The 25525-nt window shown below is 40.9% G+C and overlaps 1 protein-coding gene across 4 annotated transcripts in view; it reads right to left on the bottom strand.

Annotated features, from left to right (window-relative positions):
- Positions 1-25525, bottom strand: part of RPS6KC1 (ribosomal protein S6 kinase C1) — a 687051-nt gene that overhangs the window by 536569 nt on the left and 124957 nt on the right. For all 4 annotated transcript variants that reach the window (XM_053712472.1, XM_053712474.1, XM_053712473.1 and 1 more), the window contains one exon: positions 9270-9329. In XM_053712472.1, the coding sequence (XP_053568447.1) occupies positions 9270-9329 (60 nt within the window). The remainder of the gene's footprint in view (positions 1-9269; positions 9330-25525) is intronic.

Below are 25525 nucleotides of genomic sequence, written 5' to 3'. Positions count from 1 at the left end.
ATAGTCACCATCTTGAAAGTTGGTACTCTTACATAACGATTCAAAATTTTCAGATCCAGAACTGGCCTGAATGAATTTTCTTTCTTTGGGACAATGAATAGATTTGAATAAAACCCCAGACCTTGTTCCTGAAAATCCTTTTACTGGATTTACTGGGATGCGTGAGAGAAAAAATCTTCTCACAGGAGGTCTTACTCTGAATCCTATTCGGTACCCCTGAGAGACAATGCTCTGAATCCATTGATTTTGGACAGAATTTGCCCAAACATCCTTAAAAAACCTTAATCTGCCCCTACCAGCTGAGCTGGAATGAGGGCCGCACCTTCATGCGGACTTAGGGGCTGACTTTGGTTTCTTAAAAGGCTTGGATTTATTCCAATTTGAGGAAGGCTTCCAATTGGAAACAGTTTCCATGGGGGAAGGATTAGGTTTTTGTTCCTTATTTTGACGAAAGGAACGAAAACAATTAGAAGCCTTAGATTTACCCTTAGGATTATTATCCTGAGGCAAAAAAACTCCCTTCCCCCAGTAACAGTTGAAATAATAGAATCCAACTGAGAACCAAATAAATTATTACCTTGGAAAGAAAGAGATAGTAATCTAGACTTAAAGGTCATATCACCAAGATTTAAGCCACAAAGCTCTTCTAGCTAAAATAGCTAAAGACATGGATCTATCATCAATTTTGATAATATCAAAAATTGCATCACAGATAAATGATTAGCATGTTGTAGTAAACAAACAATGCTATATAAGTCAGAATCCAATTCTTGTTGCGCTAAGTTCTCCAACCAAAAAGTTGAAGCAGCTGCAACATCAGCCAAAGAAATTGCAGGCCTAAGAAGATGACCTGAATATAAATAGGCTTTCCTTAGATAAGATTCAAGCTTCCTATCTAAATGATCTTTAAAGGAAGTACTATCTTCCATAGGAATAGTGGTTCGTTTAGCAAGAGTAGAAATAGCCCCATCAACTTTGGGGATCTTTTCTCAAAACTCTATTGAAATTGCTGGTAAAGGATACAATTTTTTAAACCTTGCAGAAGGATTAAAAGGAGTACCCGGCTTATTCCATTCCTTACAAATCATATCAGAAATAGCATCAGGAATAGGAAAAACCTCTGGAGTAACCACAGGAGGTTTAAAAACAGAATTTAAACGTTTACTGGTTTTAATATCAAGAGGACTAGCTTCCTCAATATCCAAAAATACTCCATTTTAAATAGCCCTCTGACATAGAAAGAGGCAAGAGGCAAACAGCAATGGGGCAAATAAAAAATGAAAAAAGTTTGGTGCCAAGTATGACACACAACGTAACTTAAAAATTTTTTGGCGCCAAACATGTCTAGAAATGACACACTCACGTCACTAACGACGCAACCCTGTGTGAACCCTCTGCGTCAATTACGACGCCGGAAATGACAAACCTGTGTCAAGGGATGTGCCTTTCGCGCCAAAAAATTCTCGCGCCAAGAATGACGCAATAAAGTGTAGCATTTGGTGCACCCGCGAGCCTAAGTCAGCCCACAATTTAACAAAATAGTCAATTGGAAAAAAAAGACTAAATTCCAGGTAAGAAAAAAATATTTCTTAATATTAACTTTCCCCAAATATGAAACTGACAATCTGCAAAAGGAAATATATTTGCCATGAGTCAGGTTCATGTAAGTACAATACATATATTTAGAACTTTATATAAATGCATAAAGTGCCAAAACCATAGCTGAAGTGTCTTAAGTAATAAAAACATACTTACCCAAAGACACCCATCCACATATAGCAGATAGCCAAACCAGTACTGAAACAGTTATCAGTAGAGGTAATTGTATATGAGAGTATATCGTCGATCTGAAAAGGGAGGTAGGAGATGAATCTCTATGACCGATAACAGAGAACCTATGAAAAAGATCCCCGTTAGGAAAATCATTGCATTCAGTATGTGATACTCTCCACGTCCCTCTGACATTCGCTGTACTCTGAGAGGAATCGGGCTTCAAAATGCTGAGAAGCGCATATCAACGTAGAAATCTTAGCACAAACTTTCTTCACCACCTCCATAGGAGGCAAAGTTTGTAAAACTGAATTGTGGGTGTGGTGAGGGGTGTATTTATAGGCATTTTGAGGTTTGGGAAACTTTGCCCCTCCTGGTAGGATTGTATATCCCATACGTCACTAGCTCATGGACTCTTGCCAATTACATGAAAGAAAAACGTAACCAACCCAGGAAAAAACATAATTTATGCTTACCTGATAAATTTATTTCTCTTGTAGTGTAGTCAGTCCACGGGTCATCCATTACTTATGGGATTATATCTCTTCCCCAACAGGAAGTTGCAAGAGGATCACCCAAGCAGATCTGCTATATAGCTCCTCCCCTCACATGTCATATCCAGTCATTCGACCGAAACAAGACGAGAAAGGAGAAACCATAGGGTGCAGTGGTGACTGGAGTTAAATTAAAAATTTTTGAACTGCCTTAAAAGACAGGGCGGGCCGTGGACTGACTACACTACAAGAGAAATAAATTTATCAGGTAAGCATAAATTATTTTTTCTCTTGTTAAGTGTAGTCAGTCCACGGGTCATCCATTACTTATGGGATACTAATACCAAAGCTAAAGTACACGGATGAAGGGAGGGACAAGGCAGGAACTTTAAACGGAGGGAACCACTGCCTGAAGTACCTTTCTCCCAAAAATAGCCTCCGAAGAAGCAAAAGTATCAAATTTGTAAAACTTTGAAAAAGTGTGAAGTGAAGACCAAGTCGCAGCCTTGCAAATCTGTTCAACAGAAGCCTCATTTTTAAAGGCCCAGGTGGAAGCCACAGCTCTAGTAGAATGAGCTGTAATTCTTTCAGGAGGCTGCTGTCCAGCAGTCTCATAGGCTAAACGTATTATGCTACGAAGCCAAAAAGAGAGAGAGGTAGCCGAAGCCTTTTGACAAACAGGGAAGAAGGTTGACAAAAATCTTTAGTTGCCTGCAAATAGAACTTCAGGGCACGGACTACGTCCAGATTATGCAAAAGTCGTTCCTTCTTTGAAGAAGGGTTAGGACACAATGATGGAACAACAATCTCTTGATTGATATTCCTGTTAGAAACTACCTTAGGTAAGAACCCAGGTTTAGTACACAGAACTACCTTGTCTGAATGAAAAATCAGATAAGGAGAATCGCAATGTAAGGCAGATAACTCAGAGACTCTTCGAGCCGAGGAAATAGCCATCAAAAACAGAACTTTCCAAGATAACAGCTTAATATCAATGGAATGAAGGGGTTCAAATGGAACGCCTTGCAGGACGTTAAGAACTAAGTTTAAGCTCCACGGCGGAGCAACAGTCTTAAACACAGGCTTAATCCTAGCCAAAGCCTGACAAAAAGCCTGAACATCTGGAATTTCTGCCAGACGCTTGTGTAGAAGAATAGACAGAGCAGAAATCTGTCCTTTTAACGAACTAGCGGATAAGCCCTTTTCTAAACCCTCTTGTAGAAAAGACAATATCCTAGGAATCCTAACCTTACTCCATGAGTAACTCTTGGATTCGCACCAATACAAATATTTACGCCAGATCTTATGGTAAATTCTTCTGGTAACAGGTTTCCTAGCCTGTATTAGGGTATCAATAACCGACTCCGAGAAGCCACGCTTTGATAGAATCAAGCGTTCAATCTCCATGCAGTCAGCCTCAGAGAAATTAGATTTGGATGGTTGAAAGGACCCTGAATTAGAAGGTCCTGCCTCAGAGGCAGAGACCATGGTGGACAGGACGACATGTCCACTAAGTCTGCATACCAAGTCCTGCGTGGCCACGCAGGCACTATCAGAATCACTGATGCTCTCTCCTGTTTGATCTTGGCAATCAGTCGAGGCAGCAGCGGAAACGGTGGAAACACATAAGCCATCTTGAAAACCCAAGGGGCTGCTAGAGTATCTATCAGCACCGCTCCCGGGTCCCTGGACCTGGATCCGTAATGAGGAAGCTTGGCGTTCTGGCGAGACGCCATGAGATCCAGATCTGGTTTGCCCCAACGATAAATCAGTTGAGCGAAGACCTCCGGATGAAGTTCCCACTCCCCCGGATGAAAAGTCTGGCGACTTAGAAAATCCGCCTCCCAGTTCTCCACGCCTGGGATGTAGATTGCTGACAGGTGGCAAGAGTGAGACTCTGCCCAGCGAATTATCTTTGAGACTTCCAACATCGCTAGGGAACTCCTGGTTCCCCCTTGATGATTGATGTAAGCCACAGTCGTGATGTTGTCCGACTGAAATCTGATGAACCTCAGAGTTGCTAACTGAGGCCAAGCTAGAAGAGCATTGAATATTGCTCTTAACTCCAGAATATTTATTGGGAGGAGTTTCTCCTCCTGAGTCCATGATCCCTGAGCCTTCAGGGAAGTCCAGACTGCGCCCCAACCTAGAAGGCTGGCGTCTGTTGTTACAATCGTCCAATCTGGCCTGCGGAAGGGCATCCCCTTGGACAGGTGGGGCAGAGAAAGCCACCATAGAAGAGAATCTCTGGTCTCTTGGTCCAGATTTAGTAGGGGGACAAATCTGAATAATCCCCATTCCACTGACTTAGCATGCACAATTGCAGCGGTCTGAGATGCAGTCGCGCAAATGGTACTATGTCCATTTCCGTTACCATTAAGCCGATTACTTCCATGCACTGAGCTACTGACGGGTGTGGAATGGAATGAAGGGCACGGCAAGTATTTAGAAGTTTTGATAACCTGGCCTCCGTCAGGTAAATTTTCATCTCTACAGAATCTATAAGAGTCCCTAGGAAGGGAACCCTTGTGAGTGGTAATAGAGAACTCTTTTCCACGTTCACCTTCCACCCATGCGACCTCAGAAATGCCAGAACTATCTCTGTATGAGACTTGGCAGTTTGAAAACTTGATGCATGTATCAGGATGTCGTCTAGGTACGGAGCCACCGCTATGCCTTGCGGTCTTAGTACCGCCAGAAGTGAGCCCAGAACCTTTGTAAAGATTCTTGGAGCCGTAGCTAACCCGAAGGGAAGAGCTACAAACTGGTAATGCCTGTCTAGGAAGGCAAATCTTAGGTACCGATAATGATCCTTGTGAATCGGTATGTGAAGGTAGGCATCCTTTAAGTCCACAGTGTTCATGTACTGACCCTCTTGGATCATGGGTAGGATGGTTCGAATAGTTTCCATTTTGAATGATGGAACTTTTAGGAATTTGTTTAGGATCTTTAAGTCCAAGATTGGCCTGAAGGTTCCCTCTTTCTTGGGAACCACAAACAGATTTGAATAGAATCCCTGCCCGTGTTCCGTCCGCGAAACTGGGTGGATTACCCCCATTAGTAAGAGGTCTTGTACACAGCGTAGAAACGCCTCTTTCTTTATTTGGTTTGCTGATAACCTTGAAAGATGAAATCTCCCTTGTGGAGGAGAAGCTTTGAAGTCCAGAAGATATCCCTGAGATATGATCTCCAACGCCCAGGGATCCTGGACATCTCTTGCCCAAGCCTGGGCGAAGAGAGATAGTCTTCCCCCCACTTGATCCGTTTCCGGATAGGGGGCACTCTCTTCATGCTGTCTTAGGGGCAGCAGCAGGTTTTCTGGCCTGCTTGCCCTTGTTCCAGGACTGGTTAGTTTTCCAGCCCTGTCTGTAACGAGCAACAGCTTCTTCCTGTTTTGGAGCGGAGGAAGTTGATGCTGCTCCTGCCTTGAGGTTACGAAAGGCACGAAAATTAGACTGTTTGGCCTTTGATTTGGCCCTGTCCTGAGGTAGAGCATGGCCCTTACCTCCCGTAATGTCAGCGATAATTTCTTTCAAGCCGGGCCCGAATAAGGTCTGCCCTTTGAAAGGAATATTAAGCAATTTAGATTTAGAAGTCACGTCAGCTGACCAGGATTTAAGCCATAGTGCTCTGCGCGCTTGGATGGCAAATCCGGAGTTCTTAGCCGTAAGTTTGGTTAAATGTACGACGGCATCAGAAACAAATGCGTTAGCTAGCTTAAGTGCTTTAAGCTTGTTCATAATTTCATCCAATGGAGCTGTGCGAATGGCCTCTTCCAGAGACTCAAACCAGAATGCCGCCGCAGCAGTGACAGGCGCAATGCATGCAAGGGGCTGTAAGATAAAACCTTGTTGAACAAACATTTTCTTAAGGTAACCTTCTAGTTTTTTATCCATTGGATCTGAAAAAGCACAACTATCCTCCACCGGGATAGTGGTACGCTTAGCTAAAGTAGAAACCGCTCCCTCCACCTTAGGGACCGTCTGCCATAATTCTCGTGTGGTGGGGTCTATAGGAAACATTTTCCTAAATATGGGAGGAGGGGAAAAAGGCACACCGGGTCTATCCCACTCCTTGCTAATAATCTCTGTAAGCCTTTTAGGTATAGGAAACACGTCAGTACACACCGGTACTGCATAGTATCTATCCAACCTACATAATTTTTCTGGAATTGCAACCGTGTTACAATCATTCTGAGCCGCTAATACCTCCCCTAGCAATATGCAGAGGTTCTCAAGCTTAAATTTAAAAATTAGAAATCTCTGAATCCAGTCTCCCTGGATCAGATCCGTCACCCACAGAATGAAGCTCTCCGTCTTCATGTTCTGCAAATTGTGACGCAGTATCGGACATGGCTCTCACATCATCAGCGCGCTCTGTCCTTAACCCAGAGCTATCACGCTTGCCTCTTAATTCTGGCAATTTAGATAATACTTCTGTCATAACAGTAGCCATGTCCTGCAAAGTGATTTGTAAGGGCCTCCCTGATGTACTTGGCGCCTCAAAATCACGCACCTCCTGAGCGGGAGGCGAAGGTACTGACACGTGAGGAGAGTTAATCGGCATAACTTCCCCGTCGTTGTCTGGTGATAATTTCTTTGCATGTAAAGACTGACTTTTATTCAAAGTTACATCAATGCATTTAGTACACAATTTTCTATGGGGCTCCACATTGGCCTTCATACATAGTGAACAAACAGATTCATCTGTGTCAGACATGTTTAAACAGACTAGCAATGAGACTAGCAAGCTTGGAAAATACTTTTCAAATAAATTTACAAGCAATATAAAAAACGCTACTGTGCCTTTAAGAAGCACAAAAAGCTGTCACAGTTGAAATAACAATGAACCAAATTAGTTATAGCAACCAAATTTTCACAGTAAATGTATTAAGTTAGCAAAGGATTGCACCCACCAGCAAATGGATGATTAACCCCTTAATACCCAAAAACGGATAACAATTTAATAATTAACGTTTTTATCACAGTCAAAACACACTGTCACAGGTCTGCTGTGACTGATTACCTCCCTCAAAATGAATTTTGAAGACCCCTGAGCTCTCTAGAGACGTCCTGGATCATGGAGGATGAAGTAGGAAGATTGTGACTGAATTTTTACTGCTCAAAAAAGCGCTAAAATAGGCCCCTCCCACTCATATTACACAGTGGGAAGCTCAGTTAACTGTTTCTATGCAGAAACAAAAGTTTGCCATGTGGTAAAAATCATGCCCCAATAAGTTTTATCACCAAGTACCTCACAAAAAACGATTAACATGCCAGTAAACGTTTTGAACATACATTTTAAAAGTTATGAAGTGTTATTAATAAGCCTGCTACCAGTCGCTTTTACTGCAGTTAAGGCTGACACATTACTTCAGTATTAACAGTATTTTCTGAGTCAAATTCCATTCCCTAGAAAAATACTTCAGTGTACACACACTCCTCAGCCTAATACCAGTCGCTACCACTGCATTTAAGGCTGTACTTACATTACATTGGTATCAGCAGTAATTTCTCAGTCAATTCCATTGCTTAGAAAAATAATTTACTGCACATACCTCGTTTGCAGGGGGGCCCTGCATGCTATTCCCGTCTTCTGAAGTTACCTCACTCCTCAGAATGTGCGAGAACAGCCAGTGGATCTTAGTTACGTCTGCTAAGATCATAGAAAAACGCAGGCAGATTCTTCTTCTAATGCTGCCTGAGAAACAAACAGCACACTCCGGTGCCATTTAAAATAACAAACTTTTAATTGAAGAAATAAACTAAGTTTAAAAACACCACAGACCTCTCACAACAACCTGTCTTTAGTTAGCTTGCAAGAGAATGACTGGATATGACATGTGAGGGGAGGAGCTATATAGCAGATCTGCTTGGGTGATCCTCTTGCAACTTCCTGTTGGGGAAAAGATATAATCCCATAAGTAATGGATGACCCGTGGACTGACTACACTTAACAAGAGAAAAAAAAAAACGGGTTGAATTTACCGTCAGAGAAAAAAGTGTGTACAAACAGCGATAACTTAGTTTAGACTGATAATTTAAAAAAATTACGAATGAAAAACATTAGTTTGGACAACAAATATTATTACAGTTTCATAGCGAGGTAACTTTACCTTAACTTTAAGTTGCCATTTTGTCATTAGGATAGAAAAAGTGATTTAGACAGAATTTATGCCATTGAACCAGCCAACCACAAACATGACCACACACATTAAAGGGACAGTCAACACCAGAATTGTTGTTGTTTAAAAAGAAAGATAATCCCTTTATTACCCATTCCCCAGTTTTGCATAACCAACACTGTTATAGAAATACACTTTTTACCTCTGTGATTACCTTGTATCTAAGACTCTGCAAACTGCCCCCTTGATTTAGTTGTTTTGACAGACTTGCATTTTAGCCAATCAGTGCTTACTCCAGGGTAACTTCACATGCATGAGATCAATGTTATCTATATGAAACACATGAACTAATGCTCTATAGTGGTCAAAATGCATTCAGATTAGAGGCAGTCTTCAAGGACTAAGAAATTAGCATATGAACCTCCTAGGTTTAGCTTTCAACTAAGAATACTAAGAGAACAAAGCAAAATTGGTGCTAAAAGTAAATTGGAAAGTTGTTTAAAATTACATTCCCTATTTAAATCATGAAAGTTTTTTTAGGATTTGACTGTTCCTTTAAGTGCAGGTTACATCATTGTCTGTCCTATCGCTGAACCATATTCCAGGTTTAATGCTACCCTGATGGGTCATTGTAGGGTATTTTTTTATGCACTTTTATCCATAACTGTACACTCATTTCCAAAGATTTACATGCAGACCACATTTATTTACATTTGAGATTATTGTATAAGACCCATTAAATAGGGGATAAAGCATAAACATGTTTAAAAAAAAATCACTGTGAAATAAATCATTTCTAGGGGGATCAGTTCTGTGTTCCTCTTTGTATTAGTACATTTCTAATATAAATGTATCACTTCACTTAAGTATTAAGTTCTTACCTCCACATTCAGATTGGCTTGCAAATGTCAGATCATCAAATCCACAGGAATCTTTTCTAACTAGCAGGAGACATAAGAAAACAAGTGTAAGACAGAGAATGAATGAAAATAAGAATTATACTAATTAGAAAAATATATTTTTAGAGCTACAGCACATGGACTAAACTTCTTAAATTATGGGGAAATACTTCTGTGCAGTAGAAATGTTAAAATTTAGAACTTTTCATCTGACACCTTTCCTTACCCTCAAACCTCTGTTTTATGCATAGGAAAGATTTAAAGTGACAGTCAACACCATAATTGTTGTTGTTTAACCCCTTAATGACCACAGCACTTTTCCATTTTCTGTCCGTTTGGGACCAAGGCTATTTTTACATTTCTGCGGTGTTTGTGTTTAGCTGTAATTTTCCTCTTACTCATTTACTGTACCCACACATATTATATACCGTTTTTCTCGCCATTAAATGGACTTTCTAAAGATACCATTATTTTCATCATATCTTATCATTTACTATAAAAAAAAATATAAAATATGAGGAAAAAATTGAAAAAAACACACTTTTTCTAACTATGACCCCCAAAATCTGTTACACATCTACAACTACCAAAAAACACCCGTGCTAAATAGTTTCTAAATTTTGTCCTGAGTTTAGAAATACCCAATGTTTACATGTTCTTTGCTTTTTTTGTAAGTTATAGGGCCATAAATACAATTAGCACTTTGCTATTTCCAAACCATTATTTTTCAAAATTAGCGCTAGTTACATTAGAACACTAATATCTTTCAGGAATCTCTGAATATCCATTGACATGTATATATTTTTTTTTAGTAGACATCCCAAAGTATTCATCTAGGCCCATTTTGGTATATTTCATGCCACCATTTCACCGCCAAATGCGATTAAATACAAAAAATCGTTCACTTTTTTACTAATTTTTTCACAAACTTTTGGTTTCTCACTGAAATTATTTACAAACAGCTTGTGTAATTATGGCTTAAATGGTTGTAAATTCTTCTCTGGGATCCCCTTTGTTCAGAAATAGCAGACATATATGGCTTTGGCGTTGCTTTTTAGTAATTAGAAGGCTGCTAAATGCCACTGCGCACTACACGTGTATTATGCCCAGCAGTGAAGGGGTTAATTATGGAGCATGTAGGGAGCCTTTAGGGATAATTTTAGCTTTAGTGTAGTGTAGTAGACAACCCCAAGTATTGATCTAGGCCAATTTTGGTATATTTCATGCCACCATTTCACCGCCAAATGCGATCAAATTAAAAAAAAAGTAAAATTTTTCACAATTTTAGGTTTCTCACTGAAATCATTTACAAACAGCTTGTGCAATTATGGCACAAATGGTTGTAAATGCTTCTCTGGGATCCCCTTTGTTCAGAAATAGCAGACATATATGGCTTTGGCGTTGCTTTTTGGTAATTAGAAGGCCGCCAAATGCCGCTGCATTTCACACGTGTATTATGGCTAGCAGTGAAGGGGTTAATTATGTAGCTTGTAGGGAGCTTGCAGGGTTAATTTTAGCTTTAGTGTAGAGCTCAGCCTCCCACCTGAAACATGAGACCCCCTGATCCCTCCCAAACAGCTCTCTTCCCTCCCCCACAATTGTCCCCGCCATCTTAAGTACTGGCAGAAACTCTGCCAGTACTAAAATAAAAGCTATATTTGGGCTTTTTTTGTGTTTTTTTTAGCATATTTACATATGCTGCTGTGTAGGATCCCCCCTTAGCTCCCAGCCTCACTGATCCCTAACCAAACAGCTCTCTAACCCTCCCACTCTGCCTTAATGGGCGCCATCTTGGGTACTGGCAGCTGTCTGCCAGTACCCAGTGTAGTAAAAAAAATGTGCCTTTTTATTTTTTTAAATGACCTTTTCTGTAGTGTAGCTTCCCCCCCAAGATCAACCCCCCACCCCTTCCAGGTCCCTTAGCTGTTTATTTACAGCTTTAAAAACTTTTTTTTTTTTTACTTTTCCCAGTTTATTTTTCTGTAGTGCAGCTGTTCGCTCCCGCCCCGTGCACGCGCCCGCCCGCCGCCCCCCGTGCACGCGCGCGCTCCCGTGCGCGCTCCCGCCCATCCCGCCCCCGATCCCGCCCCCCTCCACTCGGCACATCGATGGCCGACCACCCGCCTCCCAGACTTGCTCCCACCCACCAACGATACCGGCCACCGATGTCCGGTGCAGAGAGGGCCACAGAGTGGCTCTCTCTGCATCGGATGGCCAAGGGGGGTTATTGCAGGATGCCTCGATATCGAGGCATCACTGCAATAACCGGAAAGCAGCTGGAAGCGTGCAGGATCGCTTCCAGCTGCTTTCCAGACCAAGGACGTACGCCACACGTCCTCGGTCATTAACTGTCTTTTTTTTGAGGACGTGTGGCGTACATCCTTGGTCATTAAGGGGTTAAAAAGATAGATAATCCCTTTATTACCCATTCCCCAGTTTTGCATAACCAACACAGTTATAATAATACACATTTTACCTCTGTGATTACCTTGTATCTAAGCCTCTGCAAACTGCCCCTTTATTTCAGTTCTTTTGACAGACTTGCATTTTAGCCAATCAGTGCTTATTCCTAGGTAACTTCAAGTGCGTGAGCTCATTGTTATCAATATGACACGCAAGAACTAATGCCCTCTAGTGGTGAAAAACTGACAAAATGCATTCAGGCGAATGGTCTAAGAAATTAGCATATGAGTCTCCTAGGTCTAGCTTTCAACTAAGAATACCTAGAGAACAAAGCAAATTTGGTGATAAACGTAAAATGGAAAGTAGTTTAAAATAATAACATAATTTATGCTTACCTGATAAATTTATTTCTCTTGTAGTGTGTTCAGTCCACGGGTCATCCATTACTTATGGGATATATTCTCCTCCCCAACAGGAAGTTGCAAGAGGATCACCCAAGCAGAGCTGCTATATAGCTCCTCCCCTCACATGTCATATCCAGTCATTCGACCGAAACAAGACGAGAAAGGAAAAACTATAGGGTGCAGTGGTGACTGGAGTTTTAATTAAAATTTAGAACTGCCTCAAAAAAGACAGGGCGGGCCGTGGACTGAACACACTACAAGAGAAATAAATTTATCAGGTAAGCATAAATTATGTTTTCTCTTGTTAAGTGTGTTCAGTCCACGGGTCATCCATTACTTATGGGATACCAATACCAAAGCTAAAGTACACGGATGATGGGAGGGACAAGGCAGGAACATTAAACAGAAGGAACCACTGCCTGTAGAACCTTTCTCCCAAAACCAGCCTCCGAAGAAGCAAAAGTGTCAAATTTGTAAAATTTTGAAAAGGTATGAAGTGAAGACCAAGTTGCAGCCTTGCAAATCTGTTCAACAGAGGCCTCATTCTTAAAGGCCCAGGTGGAAGCCACAGCTCTAGTGGAATGAGCTGTAATTCTTTCAGGAGGCTGCTGTCCAGCAGTCTCATAGGCTAAACGTATTATGCTACGAAGCCAAAAAGAGAGAGAGGTGGCCGGAGCCTTTTGACCTCTCCTCTGACCAGAATAAACGACAAACAGAGAAGAAGTTTGCAGAAAATCTTTAGTTGCCTGTAAGTAGAACTTCAGGGCACGGACTACGTCCAGATTATGCAAAAGACGTTCCTTCTTTGAAGAAGGATTAGGACACAATGAAGGAACAACAATCTCTTGATTGCTATTCCTGTTAGAAACAACCTTAGGTAAAAACCCAGGTTTAGTAAGCAGAACTACCTTGTCTGAATGAAAAATCAGATAAGGAGAATCGCAATGTAAGGCAGATAACTCAGAGACTCTTCGAGCCGAGGAAATAGCCATCAAAAACAGAACTTTCCAAGATAAAAGCTTAATATCAATGGAATGAAGGGGTTCAAACGGAACACCCTGGAGAACTTTAAGAACCAAGTTTAAGCTCCACGGAGGAGCAACAGTTTTAAACACAGGCTTAATCCTAGCCAAAGCCTGACAAAAAGCCTGGACGTCTGGATTCTCTGCCAGACGTTTGTGTAAAAGAATAGACAGAGCAGAAATCTGTCCCTTTAACGAACTAGCGGATAAACCCTTTTCTAAACCTTCTTGTAGAAAAGCCAATATCCTAGGAATCCTAACCTTACTCCATGAGTAACTCTTGGATTCACACCAATATAAATATTTACGCCATATCTTATGGTAAATTTTTCTGGTAACAGGTTTCCGAGCCTGTATTAACGTATCAATAACCGACTCCGAAAAACCACGCTTTGATAGAATCAAGCGTTCAATCTCCATGCAGTCAGCCTCAGAGAAATTAGGCTTGGATGGTTGAAAGGACCCTGAATTAGAAGGTCCTGCCTCAGAGGCAGAGACCATGGTGGACAGGACGACATGTCCACTAGGTCTGCATACCAGGTCCTGCGTGGCCACGCAGGCGCTATCAGAATCACCGATGCTCTCTCCTGTTTGATCCTGGCAATTAGTCGAGGTAGCAACGGAAATGGTGGAAACACATAAGCTATGTTGAAAACCCAAGGGGCTGCTAGTGCATCTACCAGCACCGCTCCCGGGTCCCTGGACCTGGATCCGTAACAAGGAAGCTTGGCGTTCTGGCGAGATGCCATGAGATCCAGCTCCGGTTCGCCCCAACGAAGAATCAGTTGAGCAAACACCTCCGGGTGAAGTTCCCACTCCCCCGGATGAAAGGTCTGGCGACTTAGAAAGTCCGCCTCCCAGTTCTCCACGCCTGGGATGTAGATCGCTGACAGGTGACAAGAGTGCGAATCTGCCCAGCGAATTATCTTCGAGACTTCCAACATCGCTAGGGAACTCCTGGTTCCCCCTTGATGATTGATGTAAGCCACAGTCGTGATGTTGTCAGACTGAAATCTGATGAACCTCAGTGTTGCTAACTGAGGCCAAGCTAGAAGAGCATTGAATATTGCTCTTAATTCCAGAATGTTTATTGGGAGGAGTTTCTCCTCCTGAGTCCACGATCCCTGAGCCTTCAGGGAGTTCCAGACTGCACCCCAGCCTAGTAGGCTGGCATCTGTTGTTACAATCGTCCAATCTGGTCTGCGAAAAGTCATTCCTTTGGACAGATGAGCCCGCGACAACCACCAGAGAAGAGAATCTCTGGCCTCCTGGTCCAGATTTAGTAAAGGGGACAGATCTGAGTAATCCCCATTCCACTGACTTAGCATGCATAGTTGCAGCGGTCTGAGATGTAGGCGCACAAATGGCACTATGTCCATTGCCGCGACTATTAAGCCGATTACTTCCATGCACTGAGCTACTGATGGGCTTGGAATGGAATGAAGGACACGGCAAGCATTTAGGATTTTTGATAACCTGGACTCCGTCAGGTAAATCTTCATCTCTACAGAATCTATAAGAGTCCCTAGAAAGGGAACCCTTGTGAGTGGGAACAGAGAACTCTTTTCCATGTTCACTTTCCACCCATGCGACCTCAGAAATGCTAGAACTATCTCTGTATGAGACTTTGCATTTTGAAAAGTTGACGCTTGTATCAGGATGTCGTCTAGGTACGGAGCCACCGCTATGCCTCACGGTCTTAGTACCGCCAGAAGCGAGCCCAGAACCTTTGTAAAAATTCTCGGGGCCGTAGCCAACCCGAAGGGAAGAGCTACAAACTGGTAATGCCCGTCTAGAAAGGCAAACCTTAGGTACCGATAATGATCCTTGTGAATCGGTATGTGAAGGTAGGCATCCTTCAAGTCCACTGTGGTCATATACTGACCCTCTTGGATCATGGGTAGGATGGTTCGAATAGTTTCCATTTTGAACGATGGAACTCTTAGGAATTTGTTTAAGATCTTCAGGTCCAAGATTGGCCTGAAGGTTCCCTCTTTTTTGGGAACCACAAACAGATTTGAGTAAAAACCTTGCCCTTGTTCCGTCCGCGGAACCGGGTGGATCACTCCCATTACTAAGAGGTCTTGTACACATCGTAGAAATGCCTCTTTCTTTATTAGGTTTGTTGATAACCTTGACAGATGAAATCTCCCTTGTGGAGGAGAAGTTTTGAAGTCCAAAGGTATCCCTGAGATATGATCTCCAACGCCCAGGGATCCTGGACATCTCTTGCCCAGGCCTGGGCGAAGAGAGAAAGTCTGCCCCCCACTAGATCCGTTTCCGGATAGGGGGCCCTTTCTTCATGCTGTCTTAGGGGCAGAAGTAGGTTTTCTGGCCTGCTTGCCCTTGTTCCAGGACTGGTTGCCTTTCCAACCCTGTCTGTAACGAGTAGCATTCCCTTCCTGTTTTGGAGCGGAGGAAGTTGATGCTGCTCCTGCCTTGAAATTACGAAAGGCACGAAAATTAGACTGTTTGGCCTTTGATTTGGCCCTGTCCTGAGGAAGGGTGTGACCCTTACCTCCAGTAATGTCAGCAATAATTTATTTCAAGCCGGGCCCGAATAAGGTTTGCCCTTTGAAAGGAATATTAAGCAATTTAGATTTAGAAGTTACATCTGCTGACCAGGATTTAAGCCATAGCGCTCTGCGCGCCTGGATGGCGAATCCGGAGTTCTTAGCCGTTAGTTTGGTTAAATGCACAACGGCATCCGAAACAAATGCATTAGCTAGCTTAAGGGCTTTAAGCTTGTTCATAATCTCATCCAATGGTGCTGTGCGAATAGCCTCTTCCAGAGACTCAAACCAGAATGCCGCTGCAGCAGTGACGGGCGCAATGCATGCAAGGGGCTGTAATATAAAACCTTGTTGAACAAACATTTTCTTAAGGTAACCTTCTAATTTTTTATCCATTGGATCTGAGAAAGCACAACTATCCTCCACCGGGATAGTGGTACGCTTGGCTAAAGTAGAAACTGCTCCCTCCACCTTAGGGACCGTCTGCCATAAGTCTCGTGTGGTGGCGTCTATTGGGAATATTTTTCTAAATATCGGAGGAGGGGAAAAGGGCACACCGGGTCTATCCCACTCCTTGCTAATAATCTCTGTAAGCCTTTTAGGTATAGGAAAAACGTCAGTATACACCGGTACCGCATAGTATTTATCCAGCCTACATAATTTCTCTGGGATTGCAGCCGTGTCGCAATCGTTCAGAGCCGCTAACACCTCCCATAGCAATACACGGAGGTTCTCAAGCTTAAATTTAAAATTTGAAATTTCTGAATCCGGTCTCCCCGGATCAGATCCGTCACCCACAGAATGAAGCTCTCCGTCCTCATGTTCTGCAAATTGTGACGCAGTATCGGACATGGCTCTCGTGTCATCGGCACGCTCTGTTCTAAACCCAGAGCTATCGCGCTTGCCTCTCAGGCAAATTAGATAATACTTCTTTCATAACATTAGCCATATCATGCAAAGTGATTTGTAAGGGCCTTGATGTACTTGGCGCCACAATCTCACGCACCTCCTGAGCGGGAGGCGAAGGTACTGACACGTGAGGAGAGTTAGGCGGCATAACTTCCCCCTCGTTGTCTGGTGATAATTTCTTTACCGTTAAAGACTGACTTTTATTTAAAGTAACATCAATACAATTGGTACACATATTTCTATTGGGCTCCACATTGGCTTTTAAACATAATGAACAAGCAGATTCATCTGTATCAGACATGTTTAAACAGACTAGCAATGAAGGCTAGCAAGCTTGGAAAAAATCTTTCAATAAATTTACAAGCAATAGAAAAAACGCTGCAGCTCTTTTAAAAACACAAAAAAACTGTCACAGTTGAAATAACAATGAACTAATTCAGTTATAGCCAACCATTTTAACAGTAAATGTATGAATTTAGCAGAGGATTGCACCCACTAGCAAACGGATGATTAACCCCTCAATACCCAAAAACGGATAATCAATTTAAGATTTAACGCTTTTTTCACAGTCAAACACACTGTCACAGGTCTGCTGTGACTGATTACCTCCCTCAAAAATGAATTTTGAAGACCCCTGCGCCCTCTGGAGACGTCCTGGATCAAGGAGGAAGAAGCAGGAAGACTGTGCAAGAATTTTAACTGCGCAACAAGGCGCTAAAAAAGGCCCCTCCCACTCATATTACAACAGTGGGAGACCTGTTACAACGGTTTCTATGCAGAAATATACGTTAGCCATATGGAAAAAAATCATGCCCAAAAAGATTTATCACCAAAGTACCTCACAAAACGAATAACATGCCAGTAAACGTTTTAAAAACAACTTTCCAGTGTTATGCAAAGTTATCACTAAGCCTGCTACCAGTCGCTTCTACTGCAGTTAAGGCTCATACATTTATTTCAGTATTTAACAGTATTTTCTCAGTCAAATTCTAGTCCCTAGAAAATAACTCAACTGCGCATACATTTATCAGCCTGATACCAGTCGCTACTACTGCATTAAAGGCTGTACTTACATCATATGGGTAACAGCAGTGTTTTCTTAGTCAATTCCATTCCTAGAAAATATTACTGCACATACCTCATTTGCGGGGGACCCCGCATGCTATTCCCTTTTCTGAAGTTACCCCACTCCTCAGAATGTGCGAGAACAGCCAGTGGATCTTAGTTACGTCTGCTAAGATCATTGAAAACGCAGGCAGATTCTTCTTCTAAATACTGCCTGAGAGAAAAACAGCACACTCCGGTGCCATTTAAAAATAACAAACTTTTGATTGAAGAAATAAATTAAGTATAAAACACCACTCCTCTCGCGGACCTCCTATGTTGAGACTTGCAAGAGAATGACTGGATATGACATGTGAGGGGAGGAGCTATATAGCAGCTCTGCTTGGGTGATCCTCTTGCAACTTCGGGGAGGAGAATATATCCCATAAGTAATGGATGACCCGTGGACTGAACACACTTAACAAGAGAAATGCCCTATTTTAATCATGAAAGTTTATTTTGGACTCGACTGTCTATATACACACACATACAACTGTCAGAGTATTAAGATACCATGAAATATTTGACTCATAATGCAAACATATAGAAATACATAGCAAGCAACTAAACTCTGCAAGACTCTTAAATGAAAAAAAAATAATAATATTACCTCATATTTTCTTTTTGATAAGTATCCCCTAAAGCTAATATAGTAATGGTACATAGTAAATAAATTGCAAATAGCGGCCACACTTGAACCTCCCAGAAAACATCTGGGATTTGGAAATGGAAGTAGGGGAGAGAAAACAAGACAGAAAGGGGCCACACATGGACCCATATTGTATCAAGTAAGTACATAAATAATCTATGAATAATCCTTTATATCTTTGTAGGTGCAATATATATAATGAAGGGGTGAATACCCCAGAATGTCACTGTAATAAAATTGTGTTATACACTTGATAAGACCAGAGAGCGCTTTGTCTATTAGTATATGTATATATATATGTATATATATATATATATATATATATATATATATATATATATATATAAAAATATATAAAAGGTCAAAACTAAAAATGACAGCATGTACTTTGAAAACTCTGAGTATCAATAGTGTCTTTAAAGCAAAACTATGCATCAGTATAAGCTAGCAATTTAAATAGGCCAAGGTTATAACAAATAAAATACAAGTGTTCAGTGAAGAACATATAGAAATGGATTCATATTCAACACCTTTAAATGCTGTGGAGGGCAACAACCACAGTTGGAGATGTACAAACAATTTATGGTAAAAGATAGTTGCCAAGATCGAATAATTCCATGTGGACATACACTCCAAAGGAGGAGGACCCAACGGTATGTTTAAATGTAGCATGAGTGGTAATAGGTAAGACCTTATCTCTTAAAGGGACAGTCTACACCTCAGAATTGTTATTTTTTTAAAAGATAGATAATCCCTTTATTACCCATTCCTTAGTTTTGAATAACCAACACAGTTATATTAATACACTTTTTACCTCTGTGATTACCTTGTATTTAAACCTCTGCAGACTGCCCCCTTATGTCAGTTCTTTTGACCTACTTGCATTTTAGCCAATCAGTGCTAACTCCTAGGTAACAATGTGCGCGAGTTCAATGTTATCTATGACACAAATTAACTAATGCCCTCTAGTGGTGAAAACTGTCAAAATGCATTCAGATACGAGGCAGCCTTTAAGGTCTAAGAAATTAGCATATGAACCTCCTAAATTTAGCTTTCAACTAAGAATACCAAGAGAACAAAGCAAAATTGGAAAGTAAATTGGAAAGTTGTTTAAAATGACATGCCCTATCTGTATCATGAAAGTTTATTTTGGACTAAACTGTTCCTTTAAAGTTTATCAAACCAGAGGCTATCATTGATAAAGATAGGTATTAGGAACATATCCCTCTCTAAAGTATTAAGTTACATAGTTACTTAGCAAAACCGTGAAACAGATATGCACCAGGCATACTAAAGAATGTGACACTATAGAGATGATTGGACTCAGTTCAATGGTTTTATATACCTTCTGCCATAATTAACATAACATTAACTGTTACATTACTAGTCAGTGAAAAGTAGTTATAACAACAGGCTTATAATTTAGGCATTTACAACAAGTCTAAGGTTTAGTTTCTCAAGAAAAGTGCTCTCCACTTGGTATATCAAAATAAACAATCCCTTAAATTAGCAAATCCGAGTCACCTCGGCCGCAGGCAGTAAGTAAAATTTAAGACAGCTGAAGGAGAAAATAAAAGATATTAAAAGCTACATATAAATATAACAAGTACTGTGCCTCTGCAGATTGTACCCATATACATTAGTAGAACTAAGATCTCACATAGAATGGAGTAAATCTGCTAGACATATAGAGGTTTATAAAGAAATATAAGAGGGCAAACATCAAATATTAATCATATCAGGTCTCAATCTACATGACAGAATAATTTATAGAACAACTTTTATTAATGATACAAAGTAAAATGAGAAAATAAAATTCCATTAAAAGAAATTTAAAAAAATTAATATATACATAGGCATGTGCGGCCCAAGTAACAATATTACTCATATGTAGTCAGATCCAGAACCATCAAAAAAGGTCAGATATCAGACAAGTACAATATGGGTAACTATACCAATTGAACTAGGTCACACAAAACAAAAGGCTCCTAAATACAGATTATCTGTGACTCATAAGCCTCCCAAGGGAGCATAATAGGATGGTGAGCTGCTATACTCATGTGTGACACCAGTGCAATTTTTTTTTTAACAATTACTGGATATGCCCATACTGGTCTGAGTTAGCATAACAAATCAGAAAAATATTTCCAAAATAGCAAGCGATATCACTGAGGACCCTCGGTCAGGACTGGACCATGACAGAAACGCCCAACGTACGTTTCGCACTGCTGCTTTGTCAAAGGCCTTTGACGTTATTACTCCATTGTGTGGGATGGCTCAAACTGCCATTTCATTATCCCATACATATTTCATCACACTTTAACATATTACACACAAACTTGGTTGTAACTAAACTCCTCCAATCACAATCATGCATACAAAATAAGTGCTATTAAAACATGTATATTTGTACTATGGATACTGCAGCATGCAGGTTAAAAATAAGGAGACTGAACTCCTGTGCTAGCACTACCTTGCTAGTAGATGGACAATACAAGGGCTGGTTATACATTAAAAACGCAATATTAATAATAAGTGTGATCTTGATTTTGGTACTTGGAAGCAGCAGCATTGTGTGTTTAACTGCGTATGTTTGTATCATTGCAGACTCACTAATTATTTATCTATAATAAGGAAAACTAATCATTTGTAACATTTTGAACAGTCTTGATAAGCTATTAGCAACAAGTGTTGCTGTTCATTTTCATAAAAAGTTATTATAATACACTTTTTCCTTCCAATAACTCATAAAAATTATTTAGTTATTCAGTTCACATTAGTTTAACTGGAACAGGTCCAGCAGTTTTAATATCCTCCCCCATCCAAGACTGCATGTAGATACAGTTCTCGATCCAGAGGCTCTGGTAGGGGGTAGGTTATTCCTTTTTCAGGAAGCTTGATTTTAGTCTGTTCAGGTTCCTTGATTATTATAGTCTCAATGATAATGAATAGATTCAGATTAAGGCCTCCAAAAGGGAAGGTTTTTTCTGTCCTATGTTCCTAGGTTCCCTTTATGGAACTATCAGGGAGCTATCAGATCAATTATGATCTAGAAACCTTGAACAAGTCTTTCAAGTTCCTACTGTCAAAATGGAAACTATTTGGACTATTCTACGTGGTCAGTTTATGTCCACAATAGTTTTGAAAGGAACATCATTGGTTTCTAAAGTTTTGGATATCTTCTTTTCTTTTTTTCTTTTTTTTAATTCTTTATTTTATAACCAGCAAAATAAACAACATACAATTTATAGACTGTGAGCCACAGAGGGCTACAGGGAAAAACAGAGAAAGAAGACAGAAAATAAACAGCACAAGACTTTCTTTCTGTCTGGCACCTTCAAATTTGCTAGTGTTTTACTTTTCATAATAAAATAATAATATAATTAAATGTCTCATAGTCATGTAATTCTTCTTATCATGAGTCAATTCTTATGGGGTAGGATGCAGAAGGCCAGAAGTCCGCTCTAAACCGCAAGTATTATATCTTGATTGGATATCTTCTTTTCTGTAATCAGATCAGATTGCAGTATTTCCTGACCTGGATGATATCTTGGTTTAAGCTCCATCTTTACATTTAGCAGTATTTTTCTCCAGCAGACTGCTGTTTCTTCAACAACATGGTTGAAAGGTTATTTTTCCAAACAGCTACTGGTGCCTCAGATAAAGGTTGCTTTTCTGGGCGTTCAAATAGATTCAGTTTCTATGAGGCTTTCTTTGATAGAGCTTAGACAGTTGAAGCTGGAGTTTGCCTGACACTGCAGTCTCACTTTTTTCCTTCAGTAGCTCTTTGCATGGAGGTGTCAGGTCTCATGTTTGCGTCCTTGGTTGCCATTCCGTTTGCTTTCATATGAGCACTTTGTATATTTTCCTGTGATACAGGGGTGATACTTGTCTCTGAGGACTCGTTTGCATTCCAGAACAAGTCTGTTTCTGTCTTGGTGGCTAAACTATTAGCTCTTTAAGCATGGGGTTTATTTTGTTCATAATTCTAAGTCTGTAATCTTTACATGTGCAAGTTTTTTTCAGGATGGGGGGTCTCAGAAGGCATAAGGAGTTTGTCTCCTCAGCAGGCAATGTTTCCTATTAATGTTTTTAAACTACATGCAATATTCAGGGCCCTTCAAGGTGGGCCTCTATTGAAAAATTATTCTTTTCTCTGTTTTCAAATTAGACTATGTTACATCTGAAGCTTATGTCAATCATCAGGGGAGAACTCTTAGTTCCCTAGTTATGAGGTTAGTATCTCAAATTCTTTCCTGGGCAGAAGATTATTGCTGTCTTATTTCTGCAAATGGGAAGCAGTTTTTTCGTCTAGAAGAGTGGTCTTTTCATCTGGTTATGTTCTATCAGATAAAAGATCTTTGGGGTCGCCCAGAGATTGTTCTGATGGTCTATCAGTTGAATCTCAAACTTCCAGGTACTGTGCAAGATTCTTTAAACTGTGTTTTTGAATGCGCTGGTAGCTCAGTGGTCTTTGTGGCTATGCTATATATTTTTTTCCACCGCTGGTCTTTTTTCCCCAGGGAAATTTGGCAAAAACAAAAAATGTATGCTTACCTGATAAATTTATTTCTTCCGGACATGAAGAGTCCACAACAACATTCCAATAACTAGTGGGACATTTACTCCCGGCCAGCAGGAGGCGGTAAAGAGCACCCCAGCAAAGCTGTTAAGTGTTCCTTCCCTTAGCCATAATCCCCAGTCATTCAGCCGAAGGGAAATGGAAAAAGAACGTAACATAAAAGATGTAGAGGTGCCTGAGGTTTAGTAAAAAATTACAGTCTAATCTTAAGGGTGGGGTCGTGGACTCTCCATGTCCGGAAGGAAAGAAAGAAATTTATCAGGTAAGCATACATTTTCTTTTCTTTCCTAAGACATGGAGAGTCCACAACGTCATTCCTAGTGGGAACCAATACCCAAGCTAGAGGAAACGGAATGAACAGGGAGGGAGAACAAGACAGGTAGACCTAAACAGAAGGCTCCACCACTTGAAGAACCTTTGTCCCAAAAAGAGGACTCAGCCGAGGCAAGTGTATCAAATTTGGAAAATGTATGCAGAGAGGACCATGTTGCTGCCTTGCAAATCTGTTCCACAGAAGCTTCATTTTTGGAAGCCCAAGTGGAATGAGCTGTAATTCTCTCAGGAGGCTGCTGTCCAGCAGTCTCATAAGCAAAGCAAATTATACTTTTCATCCAGAGGGAAAGAGAAGTAGAAGTAGCCTTCTGACCCTTACGCTTTCCAGACAAACAAACAGGGCAGAAGACAGGCGAAAATTCTTAGTAGCCTGTAGGTAAAATTTGAGAGCAGGCACAAAAGCCACAGACATTCCTTATTAGAAGAAGGATTAGGACAGAGAGAAGGAACAACAATTTCCTGATTAATATTTCTATCCGAAACCACCTAAGGGAGAAACCTCAATATAGTACGAAGGACCACCTTATCAGCATGAAAAATAAAGGCGAATCGCACTGCAAAGCCAAGAATTTGGAAACTCTCAGAGCAGAAGAAAAAGTGATAAGAAACAAAACCTTCCAAGATAAGATGGTTATGTAAAAGAATAGATAATGCAGAAATCTGACCTTTCAGAGAACTGACTGACAACCCTTTCTCCAGACCATCCTGGAGAAAAAGGAAATTTATGCTTACCTGATAAATTGATTTCTTCTACGATACGACGAGTCCACGGATTCATCCTTACTTGTGGGATATTATCCTCCTGCTAACAGGAAGTGGCAAAGAGCACCACAGCAGAGCTGTATATATAGCTCCTCCCTTCTCTCCACCCCCAGTCATTCGACCGAAGGTATAGGAAGAGAAAAGAAAAGCTAAAAGGTGCAGAGGTGACTGAAGTTTTGAAAAAAAAATTATAATCTGTCTTAAAATAACAGGGAGGGCCGTGGACTCGTCGTATCATAAAAAAAATCAATTTATCAGGTAAGCATAAATTTCCTTTTCTTCTACAAGATACGACGAGTCCACGGATTCATCCTTACTTGTGGGATACAATACCAAACCAACAGGACACAGATGAACAAGACAGATACCTAAATGGAAGGCACCACTGCTTGAAGAACTTTTCTCCCAAAAATAGCCTCAGAAGAAGCAAAAGTATCAAATTTGGAAAAAGTATGAAGGGAGGACCAAGTCTCAGCCTTACAAATCTGTACAACAGAAGCATCGTTTTTAAAAGCCCATGTGGAAGCCACAGCTCTAGTAGAATGAGCCGTAATTTTTTCAGGGGGCTGCTGTCCAGCAGTCTCGTATGCCAGGCGGATGATGCTTTTCAGCCAAAAAGAAAGAGAGGTAGCCGTAGCTTTTTGACCCCTACGTCTTCCAGAATAAACAACGAATAGAGAAGATGTTAGACGGAAATCCTTGGTCGCTTGTAAGTAAAAAACTTCAAGGCCTGAACCACGTCCAAGTTATGCAACAGACGTTCCTTCTTAGAAGAAGGATTAGGACACAAGGAAGGAACAACAATTTCCTGATTAATATTCTTATTAGAAACAACCTTAGGAAGAAATCCAGGTTTAGTACGCAAAACCACCTTATCAGAATGGAATATAAGATAAGGCGAATCACATTGCAACGCAGAAAGTTCAGAAACTCTTTGAGCCGAAGAGATAGCAACTAAAAACAAAACTTTCCAAGATAACAGTTTAATATCTATGGAATGCATGGGTTCAAACGGAACCCCTTGAAGAACATTGAGAACTAAATTCAAACTCCATGGCGGAGCAATAGGTTTAAACACAGGCTTGATTCTGATTAAAGCCTGACAAAAAGACTGAACATCTGGGACATCTGCCAGACGCTTGTGTAGAAAAATTGACAAAGCAGAAATTTGTCCCTCTAAGGAACTAGCTGATAATCCCTTCTCCAATCCTTCTTGGAGAAAGGACAAAATCCTAGGAATCTTAACCCTACTCCATGAGTAGCCCTTGGATTCGCACCAACAAAGATATTTACGCCATATCTTATGGTAAATCTTTCTCGTGACAGGCTTACGAGCCTGAATCAAAGTATCAATGACCGAGTCAGAGAATCCCCGCTTAGATAAGACTAAGCGTTCAATCTCCAAGCAGTCAGCTGCAGAGAATTTAGATTGGGATGTTGGAACGGACCTTGAATGAGAAGGTCCTGTCTCAATGGCAGTTTCCACGGTGGCAGAAATGACATGTCCACTAGATCTGCATACCAAGTCCTGCGTGGCCACGCAGGCGCTACCAGGAT

The sequence above is a fragment of the Bombina bombina genome, chromosome 4 (assembly GCF_027579735.1).
Source record: "Bombina bombina isolate aBomBom1 chromosome 4, aBomBom1.pri, whole genome shotgun sequence".
Classification (NCBI taxonomy): domain Eukaryota; kingdom Metazoa; phylum Chordata; class Amphibia; order Anura; family Bombinatoridae; genus Bombina; species Bombina bombina.
This window is presented reverse-complemented; position numbering and strand designations above follow the sequence as displayed.